The sequence below is a fragment of the Bicyclus anynana genome, chromosome 14 (genome assembly GCF_947172395.1).
Source record: "Bicyclus anynana chromosome 14, ilBicAnyn1.1, whole genome shotgun sequence".
Lineage (NCBI taxonomy): Eukaryota > Metazoa > Arthropoda > Insecta > Lepidoptera > Nymphalidae > Bicyclus > Bicyclus anynana.
This window is the reverse complement of record NC_069096.1, coordinates 8,015,951-8,036,046: the sequence shown is the minus strand read 5'-3', so window position 1 is coordinate 8,036,046 and position 20,096 is coordinate 8,015,951. Positions and strand designations below refer to the sequence as shown.

The following is a 20,096-nucleotide window of genomic DNA, read 5'->3' as shown; positions in this document are numbered from 1 at the left end:
ATAAATCCTATATTTGCGTGTACAGTCATAAATATTTCATTAGCATTATGTTTATCATTATAATTATATTCATTTTCATGGGTTCAATTATTATTAGTGCTTGCTGGCTTATTCAGTAACCAAATTTTACTTTTGATGTCAATTGTCTACTCGTACCTCTCCAGAGCACAGGTCATCTTTGCCATTTTTGCAAGTGAATATAAAAATGTTTGAACCCCTAAATGTAGAGCCTATCGTCGTCATCAACCCATATTCGGCTCACTGCTGAGCTCGAATCTCCTCTCAGAATGAGAGGGGTTAGGCCAATAGTCCACCACGCTGGCCCAATGCGGATTGGCAGACTTCACACAGGCAGAGAATGATGATAATTCTCTGGTATGCAGGTTTCCTTACGATGTTTTTCTTCACCGATTGAGACACGTGATATTTAATTTCTTAAAATGCACACAACTGAAAAGTTGGAGGTGCATGCCCCGGACCGGATTCGAACCCACACCCTCCGGAATCGGAGGCAGAGGTCATATCCACTGGGCTATCACTACTCTCTCTAGAGCCTATACTAAGATCTAATAATTAATATAAAATAATAAAGAGTTTGTTAATTGACTTTTTAGTTGATCTATGAAAGTAGATCTCAAACTGCTTAAGAGTCACCCAACTACTAAGGTTCGAGTTCACCGACATTCGTTTAAACATAATCAACCGTTTAAATAAGTTAAACGCCGTTAAGTCCAAATTTCCTGTTCACCACAGCTCATATGCCGGTTAAAGACGTAAATCGGGCGTTTATCTTAACCGAGCGTGGATACCCCGGTTAAGACGTCTTTGACAGACATAAGTGCAGGTTATGTTTTTGTAACGCTCGCAAGTTTCGCGAAGATTACTTTCTCAACTACCAAAATGCAAAGGACCCGTAAAATTATAAAAGAGTTTATTTTTCATTTCAGAAATAATTCATTTTCACTCATAAATAAATCACTTCTTAGCTTTGAGGTTTTATGCCACTGGATGCAGGCAGCTTCGTTTTCGAAACAAAAAAATATAACAAAATGACAAACATTTGTCAATTTGACGTGGTACATAATAAATCGGTGTTGCCAATACGTATTTTTCTAAATCCCTACAAATCGAATCAGAAACTCCCCAAATTGGAGAAACAACATACCGCAATTTCCCATAAATCCCCGCCATTTGGGGAATTCCTCGCAAGTTGGCAATGCTGTTATAGATAATAAATAAATTGTTCATAAATCGTTCACTCGTAGTTCTCCATCGCTCGGTTTACAAACCAGAGTCAAAAAGCGTCTGGTGAACAGGAAAAAAACGCTCCTTGTTCAAACTATGTTTAATATTTGACGGCCCGGTTTTGCAAACGCCGTTTATATGAAAGTCGGTGAACTCGGGTCTTAATCATTCAATCAATATCAATCAGACAACCGGAACGTATATTTCATATCGGAGCGAACACTGTAAAATTGATACTCGTCACAGAAATTATTTAACAATTATGTGTGTAAACAAATAAATAGTCAGATATCAAATATCGGAACGGTTAGTCATTCGTATAACTGACAAAGAGAATGCCACGCGGCGGGAGCCACGTCATCGGGCCAAACACGAACAAGCGGCAGGCAATACCCAAATAATTTAGTAACGTGCTGGCTACGGGAATAAGTAACACCATTGATTTGTAAGCTGTAATAAAGTATATACTATAAAGAGGTAAAGTCTGTGGTGTTGTAGGGGGTAATCAATGGATAATCTGGGGTAAATGTGGTTAGTTACCACCCTACCGGCAAAGGCGTGCCGGCAAGCGATTTAACGTTCCGATTCGATGTCGTGTAGAAACCGAAGGGAGGGTAGATTTTCATCCTCTTTCTAACAAGTTAACACACTTCCATCTTACATTGCATCATTACTGGCTATCAGATGAGTTTGTAGTCAAGCACTAACTTGTAAAGCATACAAAAACAATCTACTGAACGGATTTTTAAATTGAAGTGAAATTCTTTTCCTATTAGAACGCCACGTTATTTGTGAGTGTCGTAGTACATATTTCATCTTATATAGTGATATAGTGATAGTGATTGCTAAAGAGTCAAGTTGAGTTGTTAGTTGAGTTTTTTTACTAGTTGAGTTGTTAGTTGAGTTTTTTAAATGGTCTTAAATAGTTTATTATCGTTCTACTATAGATTGAAATTGAAACGTGATTACGTGAAAATTTTAATGTTTTAAAAACTAAAATTACGAGCCAAAACGCCTGTCGGCCATGACGGTCTGTATTTCAACTGTTTCATGACGTCGTATAACAAAAATATTAGTTAACAATTAGTTTGAAATTTAGTACATCAAGTAACATTGTGACGTCACAAACTGGACGACAGCGTTTTTGACGTTTGGAAAAATTTAAAAAATACATGATTTTTAAGTTAAGTTTTATAAGAATTCCTTATTTTTTATTAATTAATATCGATATATTTCGGACCCTGATTCCTTGTACTATGCGAAATTAATATTGTTTATATTAAATTTGACATGAGTCAACTACCTTATTGGTCGATTTGTATCCGAGATACGTGATCATACTAATTTTGAATTGATTTTGAAGAATGTTTTTTATATACTGCTTACTACTACCCCTCTAGTTTGCATTTACTGGTCTAGCATGTGTGATGCATACAAGCAAGAAGACAATTATAAGATTTACGTAAGATAGATTAGATTAGATAAAAGTCACAAAATTCGTATCTAATGATAAAAGTGACAAATATAAAATTTGCCTTCGTTTATTAGTACTTCGATAAAATGTATTCTTGGAACAAATATTAAAAATGAGGATAGATATTCTTTCATTATTTTTGTGTGCTAATTATACAGAATAGACAGATAAAATGTTATTTTGTAAGCAAATTTATCAAGAACAATTTCATTTTCGTAATAAATGTTATCATTATACGCTTGACTAAGTTTTCACTTTGTGGAAAGTGACGATGTTCTCTTAGATAAAACGCATTGATATGGAAGAGATTTAAAGACGTATTCATATTACGTCACTTACTCATTTATATTTCAATACAAATTGACTATTTAGTAGATACTAATATAATAATATACAGGTGAAGTTTGAGGTTGTATTGCATATCTACAAAGCCGATTTTTAAAAATATATTACTGATATGAAGACATATATATTGTGATCGGCCATAGGCTATATTATATCACTGTGTTCCCACAGGAACGGGAGCTAAGCAGGCGTCTGCTACTTAGTAATATAGCAATTTACTCCCACTAATTTTCTCAGAGTATTCTTGAGTTTGTTTTGCCGTTTTGTCGCAGCGTCTTCGTTCAACAACCACAAGTATGAAGGGACTCGCTTACGTAGAGCAAAGAGTGTGTACAAATATATATCTGAGTAGATGAAGATGCTCATATAGTTATATATTCACTTCTTTTCACGTTCACACATACGAGTATGTAGTTACAATGTTCGCATGCATTTTGCAGATGCAATCGGATCGACTTTCCACTTCACACAGGAAGTCACTTCACACAGAATTTCAATTTATATAATAACTAGCTGCGCCTTACCGTGTTCCCTGCGAAAAATAAGTATGTACCTCGGTCGGTCTTCATTCCAAATTTTACCTAATTCGGTTCAGTAGTAGCGTGAAAGAGTAACAAACATTCATACCATCATAACCATTAGTTTTTTTTAGTAATTATATCTCGGGAAACCATGCATTGTTTCGGGACAAAGAGTAGTCTATGTTTAATCCAGGGTATTATCTATTTCTGTTTTAAATTTTATCCAAATCGGTTGCGGCAATAAAGAGTAACAAACGTCTATACAATCTTTTACGTTTATAATATGAGTAAGATAATTAACATTGTAAAAAATTGAACTAAACTGAAAACTGTTGAGTTTCTTGCCGGCTCTTAGCAGAACCTTCTTTCTCTCCGAACCGATGCGATGGTAAAGGCCATAGAACAGACAACGCTAAAAGCTAACGGTAGAGACTCTACAATTGACGTTTAAAAATTGGTTGTAAAATAAGTTAGAAATAAATAACTTTGAGTGCTAACTTGATCACTTGTACCAAAAATCTTTGTTGCTCATGTACGTATCCCAAGAAGTCAACATCTTCAAAAACTGCAAACGTTATCGAATCTAGGTAGGTAAATTGTCAGGTAAAGCCTTTATTGGATATCTTGTATTGATCCTGGTTGCTTATGTACGAATTGAAAGAATCTTCAACCATCACTATAGCATCCATTAGGTATTGGGTCAGTTTCCAAAACCACGATTGCTTTCTTACTCGGCTAACAACTGAAAACGACTTTGATACAGATTAGGGATTTGCGCCGAGCTTACGCAATTCACGATTTGCAAATCGTGGTATTGGCCGAGTTATTTTCGTTTCATCAAAATTGCGAATTATAATCCAATGCCATAATGGTGTCGGCTAATAGATTGGTACAGACGTGATTTCAATAATCATGAACCCTACCGGCAAAGACGTACCGCCAAGCGATTTAGCGTTCCGGTACGATGCCGTGTAGAAACCGAAAGGGGTGCGGATTTTCACCCTCCTCCTAACAAGACTGCATCATCACTTACCATCAGGTGAGATTGTAGTCAAGGGCTAACTTGTAAAAGAATTAAAAAAAATTAAAAGAATCTTGCTCCCCTATTTAAGGTTGTAACATACGTAACGGGAATTGTCTAGTTCTGTTTGTTACGTATGGTTAGCTCTACTCCGCCTGTTTCGATTCCGTTACACCTATCCTATTCCTTTAACGTATGAGGTGTATTCTACATAGCTAATATGGAACAGGTATAGCTATCCGTGAGCTATTCTTACCTCTGATCGATTCCAAGCGAATAGTTAAGGCCATTTTATAACCATTTCTGTAACACTAGCGGGTATTATATATAGGCTTCTATAGGTATCGGTGACATTTATTGAACGCTAGGATTTCTTTAAGTTTCTACAGAATTGTTAACGTATAATATTTATTTATAGTACCAGTATTATTATGAAAATAGGTACTTAAATTTAATAAAATATAAGCCAACGTATTACAATAATTAGAATAGAATAGAATAGAAATCATTTATTTGTTAACACAACACATAACTACATAATAACTTAAAACTAATACATTTACATCGTAATAATAACTTAAAACTAAAAAAAAAAAAGTAATAAAATTTTAATAATGTTTTGTATTTTATACTTATATTGTTAAAAATTTTAAAAAAAAGAAGTAATAAATAAATGAGAGAGAAATGTACTTAAAACTAATACATATATATATAGAAAATATGTTGTGCCTAAAAAATGGACCTGACTGAGCTAAAATTTGTTGTGAGTACATCAGTACCCACAACGCTGGTATGCTGTCAGACCCTTAGGAGGGAAGAACAGAACACATAAAATAATTATATCACTAATAAAATAAAACAAAATACAGTTTAAAAATACACTAGTGTAATCTCAGAAGAACAAAAAATTTAATCTCATAAGCTAGCAAACACAAAAGAAAAGAAAAATTTAAAAAAAAAGGAAAAAAAAAATATAGAATTAATTGTTTATTATTAATTAATAATTAATAATTGGTAAATTTAGATTTTACCTCCCGAAAAGGTGGGGGGATGTTGTTCCAACATTTTGTGGCAAGATATTTAAAACTGCCACGAAATGCTGCAGACCTGTGCTGTGGCATTATTAAAGGTGGTACTTTAGAGCACTTACCATAGCTAGGTTCCCGCCAGGCTAGCTTACTGTATAAATATGGAGGTTCTTTAGTTTTGACAACACCTAATAAAAGAGCCTACTGATAGCTGATACCTATGTTTCATATTTAATATTTTATTATTAATTAAGAATGGGGTGATGTGTGATCTGGGTGGGACGGTGAAACAAAAACGAGCACAAGCGTTTTGAACTCGCTGAATCAATCGCCACGACTTTTGTAGAAGACATATTATTAGAATTACGAGTAAGTACCTACATACCAAGAAGTTATGGTTGCATTTCCCACAGATTCGCTGAGTCCACGAAACGTGACCTGTATTTGTTATTTGATGTGGGAACCAGGTGTTATATTATGTCATATTGACTGTATTTGTTACGGACTTTAAAAATGGCGAAGGCAATGTGAATATCTAAGTGAAATATGTTATCATGTACGCATGGCGACATCCTATTAATTCTGATCGACGCATCAAAAAAAGATTTCACTAATGAACACGGTACCTACTATGTTGCCACGGCAACAATCTTTGGAACTTTGTAAAAGACATTTTCCGCCCTTGTATATAACACTGACGGTAAGTCTTAACTAACTAACTATCTCTTTCAAATTGAAACAATAACGCGTGGTGGCAAAAATATTGTACGAGTAATGTCAGCCACTGACGATCAAGTCACATGTCTACAGCGCTAACGGCTTGACGTGCGATATAGCTGATCGTGTTATGGTCGCGATCGGCATGATTTCATGCACATCGCGACCAATACACGATCAGTTTTATCGGTTGTCAAGCCGTTAGCGCTGCAGGCAGACCTTTTAACTATTTAATGTCATTGGCTGCAGGCATATGAGATTACTTGATCGTCAGTGTTTGACATTAGTAGAATAGAAGACTCTTTATCACAGTGATGATTCATTTTTGACAAGTCGCTGGATACTTGTATTAAACAAATTAGTCCTCAATCCAATTCCAATCCTCTATGATAAATGTCGTAAATTACAAACAAAACCGCGGCCATACAAATGTTTAAATGTAGGTATTATAATCCAAGATTACTCGTAACTTATCTTTGAATGTGGAATTTATTTCAATTAGGTGCCACAGTCGTTGTATTAGATACAGTACTATCAATATTAAATGACCTACATTTTACTAACGTTATTTTCATGTACAAGTAGACAATGAAATGTTGTAGATTGTTATATATTGATTTTGATATAATGGTGTTGTGAATGTGATTAACCTACACGATTTTATAGAGTGATCAATAAAATAATTAAAAGAAAATACACTTTAAGGGTTCCGTAGTCCATAAATAGCCCTTAGCCCCCATTCGAACGAGCGTCTTTTTAACGGGCATTAAAAAAGCGTTGAAATATACTATGTAGTTAAATGAAGGTCTATTTCCAACGCCAAGAATTGAAAATGCAACACAGCTTGAAAAAAGCGTCGCGTTTTTAAAACGCTGACGTTAACATATACTTGGGAATGCATTTGTACGCTTTTTTAACGTCCGTTAAAAAGAGCTCGTGCCAATGGGACCTTGTAGTTTCGCTATGTCCGTCTGCTCTCCGTCCGTACGTCTGTCCGTCCGTGGCTTAGCACAGAGACTATTAATACTAGAAATCTGTAGATTACTGATTTATAGCTATAGTTAGCTTAAAGTTTATATAAACTATCTTCAAAATTCATATTGCCCTAACGATTGCTAAGTACATTGTTGTATTAACAATAAACAATAGTCGGTAGCAATCGCAAAAATCAATCCAGAAAAATAAATTCAGAAAAAAATGGAATAAATCCAGAAAATATTTCGCGATATTTGAAAGTTACTACTCGTTACTAAACTAATTCGGTGGATTGTCATTTTGTAAAAGCGACCGAGTTAACGAATAACCCAGCAAATTATATCGCAGTCTAATTGTTAACCCGACGTTAAATTAAAAAAAAGTCTAATATTTAATCTATATTTGTAAAATTTAGTTATAAATCTGTTATAGTGCGTGAAAGGGGAAATTTTAAGGTAATGAAACTACTTGTTTTAAACATCTATCAAGGTTAACTTAAGTTATCGTTGAATTAAAAAACTTGAGAGGCGTCAAGGGACACCCGGATGGAACGAAGTTTGCATTAGCTACGTTCCAAGGGTCGGGGGGCCATATGAGGTCAGGGGGCCTTCTGAGGACTCTAGAGCTAACCAGCTGTCTTCAGGTCACGATTTACACCTACAGCAAAAACATTACGCAGTCGGGTAAAAAGTGTTGTTACAATTTTTTGGTCTTAATTTTTTCCGTCTAGCCAGCCCTCTTTCGCAACGCGCGATAAGGAACTTCGTTCCAAAAACAAAGTATATACAATATTATTAAAACTAGATTATTAGACTACTAGATTATGAGACTATTTCACAGTCAACTAATATTCAATTTTGAGTTACACTAATCTTTACTCGGCCTGCAATGGTTGTAACAATGCGAGGCAATTCGGCCATGGAGCTACGAACCTCGCCTCCGCGTCAATACTCTTTCACAATACCTACCTAAGTTGCACAAAGTTAACCGTTTCGTCATCATTCGACACGCCTACGATCCCTCCCTAAACACTGTGACACCGACATTTTCTGATGCAAGCACCATATACATGGAAAATATGGAAGACACATTAGTATTCAAAAGTTTTAGAAAGTAGAGTGGTTATAGACTAGAGTATTCAGAAAGATGTGACAGAATTCGTGACTGGTTTTTGTTGACCAGAGAGGTTCGATTACTAGTTTGGGTGACTTTTTATTATCTAAATGGACTTAGTTCTGTGTTTGTTTTTTTTTAGAAGTTAACCTGATGGTACTATATTATAATATTAGCAACCCATGTTCGGCTCACTGCTGAGCTCGAGTCTCCTCTCAGGATGAGAGGGTTTAGGCCAATAGTCCACCACGCTGGCCCAATGCGGATTGGCAGACTCCACACACGCAGAGAATTAGGAAAATTCTCTGGTATGCAGGTTTCCTCACGATGTTTTCCTTCACCGTTTGAGACACGTTATATATAATTTCTTAAAATGCACATAACTGAAAAGTTGGAGGTGCATGCCCCGGACCGGATTCGAACCCACACGATCCGGAATCGGAGGCAGAGGTCATATCCACTGGGCTATCATAATGGTAAGTGATGATGCAATCTAAGATGGAAACGGGCTAACTTGTTAGGAGGAGGATGAAAATCCATACCCCTTTCGGTTTTACACGACATTGTACCGGAACGCTAAATCGCTTGGCGGTACGTCTTGCCGGTAGGGTGATAACTAGCCGCGGCCGAAGCCACCCACCAGCCAGACCGGACTAATTAAGAAAACCTCAATGGGCCCAGCCGGGGATCGAACCCAGGCCCTCCGTCTTGAAAATCCGCCGCGCATACCACTGCGCAACGAAGACCGTCAAACGTACCTACTTAAGCAATAAGTAAAAAAAGAGATGATGATGTGTTTAACAGCGGAATTCATAGACGTTGTAGAGGCACCCCCAGGGATCATTCAAGCTGCTGAGTGTCAAATTGTCCAACAAATAGAGGTAAAATTCGACACTCAGCGGCTGAATGAGCCCCTGGGGGTGCCCCTACAACGTCTATCAATTCCACTGTTATTCAAGTCTGGTAATAGGTTGCGACCGTGGCTAGTTACCAGCCTTCCGACATAGATGTACCGTCAATGTACTTGTTGTATTCCGATGCGATGTAAAAATATAACTCAGGAGTATACGGCAAAACACCAGTTTTTTTTCTGACTGTAATTGCCGTGGGTTCCTTAATGAGACTTTAGTGACGTCACCGGGGGTTGAGAATACCGTATTACTTCGAGGTTAAAGCCATAATGTGTCGTCACTTAACATTAAGTGAGATTGTAGTGAACCGTTAAATATCAACAATTTAAACGGTTGAAAATATTTACGGGCTTAAATTCTAAATAAATCAACAGTAAAGGTTTCATAAAATTCAAAAGGTCTCGTGTTTTCTCCCGTTACAATATCGTACCTAAATCTAGCATAGATTTTTCGATTAGAAAAAAGAATAAACTAACAAGCAAGCATTAGCTTTTAGCGATGCCTGTTCTCTAGTTATACCTATAAATTGTAAAATATTTTAAGTTTGTATTTTAAAGATATATGTTACCAAACAAACAGTTAAATGACTTATTAAGAATTTAAATTATAAGTACATTGTAATGATTTATGTAATAAATTTAAATAAGTCAAACAATTTAATATGGAAATTACAAAATATAATAATAACTATATGCATACCTAACAACCTACTTCCTTTACATATGAATTAGGTGGGTTCAGTTTTTCAAGACATGCAATAGTAATTTGAATTTTATTAAGTAAATAAAAAAAAAACATACAATGTACGAGTATCATATAAGTACAATATTTAAAGAATCAACTCATAATAACTAAGTTTAGTTACGGATCGTCTACAAAGTTACACAGACCTTGAATTTGGTACAAGCGTTACAGACACGGACAAGTTTTTGTTCTAAAACTGTGTTTTACGATCGTTAAGCATGTTATATGTAAATATGTGTTAGTAGTACCGGGGACTATCGCCACTGAACAGTATAATATCTGTGAATTTATTCCGATCAGAATTGCGATTCCGCTATTTTACACTCGTCGACGAAATTTTCGCCTATAAGACATTTATTCATAGGATGCCAAAATTAAAATGTCATGTCAATGTTGCCATGGAAACAAACGATGTCACAGCGATGTAACTTTAGAGAATGCATGGGCAGTAATTGTAGCATGCTTCAACGAAATATCTCTCAAAGACAAAGACGTATTGTAGACCAATAGCGGTAGTTTGGAAATTATTGGTTACTTTTTTTGTAATGAGACTTATAAGTTAGAACCATCTGAAATGAAGTACCTAAACAGTCTTTTATACCTCTATCTCAGAGTCATCATCATCATCATCATCATCATGTCAGCCGATGGACGTCCACTGCAGGACGTTGGCCTTTTTAGGGGCTTCAAAACATCACGATCCTAAGCCGCGTGCATCTAGCGAATCCCTGAGACTCACTTGATGTCGTCAGTCCTGGTGGGAGTCGACCAATATTTCGCTTTCTAGTGCGGGATCGCCATTCCAGCATCTTGGGACTCCAAAGTCATGTATACACAATTCATACGCCGTGTCAGGTTAAACAGAAGACTCAAGAGCCACATTTCTTAGTGTTTGGGGACTATGAAAAAGGCTTCGATTCGGTGAAAACCCGGCCTATGCTAAAGTCATTGCAGAGATGCCAATTTGACTACAGGTACATGCAAGCGTTGAAGTGCTTGTACGTGAACGTTACTATGTCAGTCCGTATTTAGGATCAGATTACGAAGCCAATCCAGTTGCAGCGAGGAGTGCGTCAGGGAGATGTGATCTCTTCGAAGCTATTTTCCGCCGTATTGGAAAACGTCTTTAAGCTTCTGATTGGGACGGAATTGGCATATCATAATACATAATCATAATTAAGTCCTCTATAATTTAGGACCAGACTACGAAGCCAATCCAGTTACAGCGAGGAGTGCGTCAGGGAGATGTGATCTCTTCGAAGCTATTTTCCGCCGCATTGGAAAACGTCTTTAAGCTTCTGCATTAGGACGGAATCGACATCTCATAGTACATAATCATGATTAAGTTCTCTATTATAAAAAAAAAACACACGCCATTACATCGACGACGTGCCAAATGAATCTGCTAAAGGTGTGATTTTCTCGCTTTATATAAATCATTCATACAGCGAGCCTCATTTACGAGTTTACTGAACGGCCATCGTGAGTACATTATGACTGGTGATACCAACACTTCCTAGTTCCCTTGAAAAGGCCAACGAACTAAAAGAATTAAACGCGCACATACATAAATATATGTTTCGCCGCTTATTTGCGGGATTAAAAAATGGTATCTCGATACGACCTCACGGAGCTATACAAAGACATAATTCATGTTGAATTATGTCTTTGTATTGACAGAAAATTCTTCCTTTCATACTACCAAAATGTCGATGACTTCTCATGTTTTACAGATTTAAGGATCTTGCTGTTTGCTAACCAAACTATAACAATAATTCGCTGTCAAATTTTACGAAATATAAATAAACATAAAATATATCTGTTGGTTTTAGTCACTTACACGGTACCATATACCTTCTTGCACGTGATTAAACATGTATCGGTCATCGAAAGAAGAACGTCGCTCTTAAAAAGAAACTGGCTGCGTATAAAAGTAACTGTAAACATACAGCCGTATCTTTGTTATTCCGATTAGAAGTTCGTATGCCCGGCCGAGACTGGGTCACGCTCTCCAATAGTGTCGCTTGAATATCAAAACGATATAAATGCGTATCTCTGTACTGACCTATTAAAACGGGCATACGTTATTCAAATTGGACAATAAAATATAACCTACGACGTGGACGAATGGATGGTACGTCGTACTCTATCAATCAATGCTAATTGATTTGAGATTAATTTGGTTTTTGCGAACATCTGGAATGGTAATCGACAGAATTATAATAACTGTTTTTGTATCATTCCATATGATATCATGTCCAAACCATGGCCATGATTGTTTTTGTTAAAAACATATAACCTGTCTTGGTTATGTTGCTATAATGAAGTAGATTTTGCTGTAGCTCGTGGAAGTTGGAATCTAGTGTTGAATTTATTGGTATACCATCATTAAGATAAAGGCGAGTGGGAAGTTTTGGATATAGGTACAAGTGGAATTTTTCCGTTTGTTGTTGGAATCCATTAATTATGTGTTTGTTTACTGAGCCGAAAACAATGTGTGATGTAGAATGCCTGTGACAATGCATATATTTCTATTCAGGTTCTCTAATTAATTGAAGTAAACAATCGGATGAGGCCAATTTTCGATATCCGATTGGCAAATAGGTCAACATTTGTTCGTAATATGAGAATAATTATTATTGATAATATTAACCCGTTGTTATAGGGGTGGGAAATAGTTACGCGGTCGTGTGGGTAGGGTAATTTTGACCCACTTATTCAATTTGCAAAATGTATAAAAACATAGAAAATCAAGAAGGGGAACATGGCATTGACCAAAATATACGTATTCCGCCAGGCTGCCTAACAGTCATCTCACTACTTAATTATTATGATTGTTATGTTAGTCCATAAGAAGCATAATAATTAATTTAAAAACTGACAAAAATAATAAAACTTTAAATAAAGGCTCTCAAGAAAATAATATATTAAAAACTTGAAAATTAAAACTTATTTTCGCTATTCAAAAGATTTTTATATACAATACAATATTGTAAATTTGTGCAAAAAGTTATCGCGTATGAAATAAAACTGGTTTTATAACGATAGGAATATTCCGGTAAATGAAAATAATTTAATATTACGTTTTATGTGTCATGTAAGATTATATATCGAGTGCAATCTGCAGTTAATTACAACAGAATAAAGTTCATTATCATTATCAAATCCCTAAGCGAATTTCTTATACTGTTACTTGCTGCATGCCATGTTTTAAAACAGTAATATATATTTTTTTTTCGATAAATAATGTTAGTGACATTTGTAGCCAGTAAACCAGTTAGTAAGTTTTGATAAAATTAATGATTTGAAAGCTTGCTTTCTCTATAATGCTGTTCAGAAAGAAACCAATAAAATGAAAAAACGCAGTCGGAGTTTTACTATTCTTTCTAACTATGTCCCTGAAGAATCTTTTATTCATCTTCCCACTAACGGCATGTAAATATATAAAACCTTTTATAGTGCCATTAGCTAAAAGCATTTGCATTTTAAACAAATATCTCGTGTGCTGTGTTTTACTATAAAATAAAATGCCACATTAAAGTTAAAACGTTTCGATTGCATAACGCAGTCTTGTCAGTGCAATGATGCCCTTTGATATATCTTTTTCATAGATTTCATCACGTCCAGCTTTACCTTTTTTCACTGTCACTTTTTCGGTTATTTGGATGTCCTGTTTTTTTTTATATTCTTTACAAGTTAGCCCTTGACTACAATCCCACCTATAATAATGGTAAGTGATGCAGTCTAAGATGGGAAGCGGGCTAACTTGTTAGGAGGAGGATGAAAATCCACACCACTTTCGGTTTATACACGACATCGAAACATCTACTTATTTCTAAATGTCAATGCAAAGACAATTGCCTACCCGACCTACATAGGCCACTAGTTTACGGTCTTAACTATTGAGCTAGTTAGGTTAGGTGCAAATGCAGTATTTATCGGATGTTGTCTTGAAATGATTGGTTTTAAGTTTCTCGAAATGTTCCATATATATTTGCTAAGTATAATTTAGAAGTTAATTTAGATGTATAAAATCTGATAACATTTATTTTCTTTTTAAAATATAAGATTATCACGCCATCACATATATTATTTTTGGTTTTATTATGAAATGCTTGTATAACTTACTTTTGTCTTTGTGAAATATCACATCGTGTCAATTATAATAATTATGAAATTGAAAGAAACTTGATGATTCTTTTTGTATATTTCGTCATTGCTTTTATGCTTTCGTAAGCATCAGCATGGTAAATTCCGGCCTTCCGTCTGTGGATATTCGTTTATTTGTCATGTGTTTTTGTTCGTACTAAACAGGTTTTTTACTATTTTGTGTTATCTCATTAACACGTACTGTTTTGATTAGTTTCAAGGTTGTTTCATCAAATTCACATTTTGTTCATTCGTAACTTATTAAACTCCTATTTTAAACGAACTCTAATACTGAAGCTTAAGCTGCGTTTCATTTAATATAATAATTTAAAAAAAGTTCTACATATTTCGTATTTATTTTGCTAGAATTTTGCAACAAGCTTTGAAATCAATCAAAACAAATTACATATTTTGTCCCCTTGACATCAGATGATAACACTGTGTTTATCTTTGTTATAAACACAAAATAATTATTTCCATTAGAATGTTAGGCCGGCGAGTTAACCAACTGTCGCCGCGTTCGTTTGGTGGTTTGCTCGTAATCGGCTGAAATCCAAAGGCCTTGGTACAGTGACTCAGTTTCGATATCGTGGTGCTCTCATGACCTTTTACCGGTTCCCGCATTACTGCACGCTTACCTAGATTACTTCATTTACTTAGCTGCCGCTTGAATTGTATGTTTGAAAACATTGGTGCTTTATAATATAAATATTCGACTCGGCAATCTTCTCAAGGCTCGTATGACAGTAATGCTTAGAACATACCACGTGCTTTATAGGTTATACACGTGGCAAAGTAGGAATGTAGCTGTAGCTTGTATGTAATAACATCCATGTGAATTCATTCCTATTAAAAATAACGTTCACTTCTGTTCTGTGCCTGTTTTTTTGTAGATATTTTACTCTTTATGTTTTTGTCCTGTCCCAGCAGACCTTTACAATTCGGAGTCCTATCTGACATGGAATCTAACCACATACAATTTTCTATTGCATCATCTCCAGTACTACAGTAGTCTTACAAAGTAGCGATTTCCAATGCTATGAGTACATCCGATCTATGTGATATTTTGTCGCTCGGTTCTTTACTAATGGGTTTTTGTAGTACAATCCTATAGGTGTTATCCTTCTACGTAACCGACACGTAGAAGAATAGACACACAAACTTGTGGTTCTGATACGAATTTTTTTTCATCATCATCATTATTAACCCGTATTCGGCTCACTGCTGAGCTCGAGTTTCCTCTTAGAATCAGAGGGGCTAGGCCAATAGTCCACCATGCTGGCCCAATGCGGATTGGCAGTCTTCACACACGCAGAGAGTTAAGAAAATTCTCTGGTATGCAAGTTTCCCCACGATGTTTTTCTTTCATCGTTCGAGACACGTGGTATTTATTTTCTTAAAATTCACACACAACTAAAAAGTTGGAGGTGCTCCGGACTGGAATCGAACCCACAGCCTCCGGAATCGGAGGCAGAAGTCATATCCACTGGGTTTGAACGGCTCTGAATTTTATTTACGCCCGCTAAATTGTTTCAAACTATTTTATTAGGCCTATTATTAGCATCGATGTTAATTTTGTTTGAGCTATTGTATTTGGCCCATATTTAGCGTCAATATTAAATATTATTTGGCCCATATTAAATTCCTTATTAGTTTTGCCCTTTTTGACTTTTCATTGTCGTGAGTGGGTGAAAATCTACCTACTTTATACAATGAGTCAATATGAAGTTAGCAATGAAATGTAGTCACGGCCACAAAGATGATCAAGCGTTATGGTACGTTCACGCAACTTTTTGTTAAAAACTACCTATAATATTATATTACCACCTACTCGTTTCTGGCCTCTAAAAATGTTGTCGGTAGGCGGTAAGTAGCATTGTTAAAAATTTCAGTACTTAGTCACAACCCGAGTGACAGTTATATACAGAAAGTTGTATTAATTCTTAAAGATTCCCGCAATTCTACGCGGGTGAAACCGTGACGCGTCTGCTAGTTATAATAAGACGTGTCGTATATGCCCAGAGCCGTGCTAGCCCAGTGGATATCATCTCTGCCTATTGGCCTAACCTCTCATTCTGAGAGGAGACTCGTCCTCAGCAGTGAGCTGAATATCGGTTGATGACTATGTCGTATATTATGTTGTGTAAAGCTGATACTAAAAAACGTCTACATTTTAAAGCGACAGCAGAATTCAGCAATCACTTTTTTCAAGTGTTAAAAAGTATTACTGACACTGTTAGACAACTGACAAAATTATGCGTAACTTTTCAGCAAAAAGCAGTTAGTCACAATATTCGAAAGAACCTACTTACGCCTTTTTTGATGACTTTTTACTTACATTACGTTATCTAGTTGGAGCAATGATTTTGAACCATTTCCTAACTGTATTTATTATTATAATTTATTAGCCTACTTTTACAGCACATTACAGGGCCAAGCGACCCTTATTGCAGGATGCTCTCCTCCCTCCTCCCTAATATCCCCTATATTAGGGGAAGGGTAAGGGATAGGGTAGGGGTAGGGCCTACTCCTATCCTAGCACTATCCAAGGAGTAGGGAAAGGGAAGATTACGGGTAGGGTAGGGTAGGGTACGGGTAAGGTAGGGGTAGGATACAGTTAGGGTACGGGCAGGGTAGGAGTAGGTTAGAGGTAGGGGATCGATACTGAAGCCTATTTTCTATTTTTTGTCTGTCTGTCTGCCTTTTTTTTGACCGGGCATCACGCTGAAACTACTGAATGAATTCAAATAATACTTAAGACGATTTGAGACCATAATACGGAGGAGGATAATAGGATACTTTTTGTCGCGAAAACAAAATCAGTAATGGGTGAAGTAAGGGTAGAAAGTTTGTACGGAAAGCCCTTAATTTTTCTAGGTACATTTGTAAATGTAAAATGATAAGTGGACTATTTATTAGGTATAATTTATAAAACTTGCAAAATAGAATGTGAAATAGGAGTTGAAAGTTAACATCGGTTTTTACGCGGGCGAAGTCGCGGGCGTCCGCTAGTTAATCATAAACTGACGAGGTAGATTAGTGTCAGTTTTTGATATAGGTAATTTGTTTGAGGATGACACTAATTTTACTGCTTACAGCTTACAGTAAATTCTTTGCGTGTTAGTTTTTTGTCTGGATTTGCGTGCTATCGATCATTCGAATGCGCAATAATTTCACGGTATTTACTACAAAGTTATTTACTTCTATTTACTATTAATATTATAAAAAAATAAAGTAGTGGCCACTGTTACTGGGTATATACGTGTATATACGTGTATATATACGTGTATTCCTTTAGTAACACTGTGACGTCACCAAGTGGATTACAGCGCTTTTGACGTTTGGAAAATTGAATAAATACATAATTTATAAAATTGAGTTTTCTATAAAATCCTTAACTTTTATTAATTGATGTCGATGTATTTCGGACCCTTATTCCATGTACTGCACAAAATCAGTTGATTGATCAAAAGTGATTGATAAATTCTGCTTGCCTATGGTAGGAGGAGACGTTTAGGCTGACAAATTTTCAGCTTAAATAATATGTCTGGATATCGCAGTCTTACGTTTTCTGATGTAGATTCGCTAATTTGAAAGACGGCACTGAGGTGGCGATAACGTAAATACTTCGTCGTATAAACAACAAAGTATTTACAATTGAATAAGTAATTCATGGTTGGGAAACAACGATTCTCTTTTAAGTAAACGGCACGTGTAACCTTCTATATTAGGGTCAGGCGAGGTACAAATATGCGTATTTATTTTTTAAGTATTGAAATGAAAATTAAAAAGCCCCACATCCTTGTTATTTAATTGGTCCAGTTACGTATGTGTCGTAACATAATGTGACTAAGTTGAGGGAGCCGTGCAATGAGTTTACATAATACTCTCATGAGCTAGCCGCGTACGTATTACCTAATTGCATATTTATTTGCAAATATTTATATTAAACCGTAACACCTTGCTTTAAATCTCGGGTGCATTGGTTTAGTAGTTTCGAAGATTATCATTAATAGAGAGATAAATAAAATAAAAATATTAAATTTTTGTGATTACTGTGTGCAATGTACAGACTGTTTTTCACTATTTTATATATGTATAGATCTAACTGACTGATTTTGATCGCAGTATGTACGTCTATGATATAGTACGAAAGGATTTTGTGTTGATTTGTACTACTATCTACCAGATTAATTTCGTGGAAATCAAGTCTAACGCTAGAAATACATAATAAAACATGTTTACTTTCACAATCTATAATATTAGTTAGAATTTCTTGTCAAATTTTAAATACATCTACAAACGAATTAGAATTGCCATTTTCTGCTCAAGCTGCAGTTAGTTATAAGAACTCCTAAATTAAACGAGATGGACCCATCTAGTTTCACGAGTATCTTGGCAATTACAAAATTAAATGAGTCCTAACTCTACTGGTTATATTTATAAACATGGATTAAAATTTAAGTTACAATTTAATTCGAAGTAAAGTGGACCTAATCACTACTACTTGTATTAAAGTTCAAAGTAGATTGATGCCTAAATTTTAATCCATCTTTATAAATATGACCGTACTTATGGGTTTCTCTTTTGGCTGTATGAACAAACATAATTTGAAATATATTTTTCAGTATTGTTTTTATTTCTTCTTACAGATGGATCAGTCATTCTGTGGGACATTCGAGACCTGAACGTCAAGGAGCACAAGACGTTACGAGTGAACATTCAGTTCGACTACGCATCCCACGTGGCCTGGAGTCCGGACTCGAAAGCCTTCTGCGTGCACACAGTGAGGGAGAACCATATAGTCGTGTACAAGATTGAAAAGAAGAAGGATGGCACCATTGGCGGTGCTAATCCTGTCATAACATTCGATAAGGTAACCTTGAATTTTATTGAATTTTTTTTTGAACAATTTAGTTGCAGGGAGGTGGGTCTGAGCTACATATCCATTCTCCTACATGAAGGGAGGCCTGGTCCTGCAGTGTACCGTTAAGTACACTGGTAATGATACCTCGTAGCTGGTGTGTTTATTCATTTGATGCACGTTAATAACCACACTGGGCATACAGGATGAACATCCCAGGTTGACTATTTGCACCGGTATCGCTACTGCCTGACATTAGCCTGTTATTTCTTTTATTTTCAACCGGCAAAAAAAAGGAGGTGGTTCGCAATTCGACGCGTGTTTTTTTTAATGTTTGTTACTTCATAACTTCATAATTTACTACCAAATTGTAAAAAAATCTTTTTTTGTTTGATAGAGTTTGTATACTTCCAGATTGGTTCCATTTCATTTTCATGAAAATCAGTCTAGTAATTTTGTGTTAAAATCAAAATAACTGAAAAACGTCTTTGAAGTCGGTTCCATTTTTATGTTAAAAAGATCATGGTTTATATGGATATAGATGATAATACTTTTTCTAGCCTTAGCCGGTAATCCTCTAGCCTTGGTTCATGTGAATTTTCCAATAATCTATCTGATTCTGAGTATAATGCATCGATAGTCTCGTGTTTCGATGTTTTATTAAAGTAAAAGCCCCAGTGAGGTACTTTCTAGAAAATTGCTCAATAAACTTGTGGAAACCGCATCGAATCGGTTTGATCGTTCTCAATTTACAGCCGCAGACTGAATAAGAAGTTGATAATGCATTTTCTAAAAAGAGATGAAATAAAAATAATATTATATATTTTCATCTTTGTCAAGAAATGGTTTACTTTCTGATAGGTACTCGTATTTGGAAATCTTTCTCATGGTCTACATAGCTGAAGAGTTTGTTTGATTGAACGCGCTAATCCCAGGAACTACTGGTCCGATTTGAAAATTTCTTTCAGTTTTAGATAGCTCATTTATCG

General features: G+C 35.7%; 1 protein-coding gene across 1 annotated transcript in view; it reads left to right on the top strand.

The window, feature by feature from the left end:
- LOC112044436 (transducin beta-like protein 2) overlaps positions 1 to 20,096 on the top strand; it is a 157,582-nt gene that overhangs the window by 82,841 nt on the left and 54,645 nt on the right. Inside the window, exon 3 of the mRNA XM_024080282.2 lies at positions 18,896 to 19,119. Coding sequence (XP_023936050.2) covers positions 18,896 to 19,119 — 224 coding nt within the window. The remainder of the gene's footprint in view (positions 1 to 18,895; positions 19,120 to 20,096) is intronic.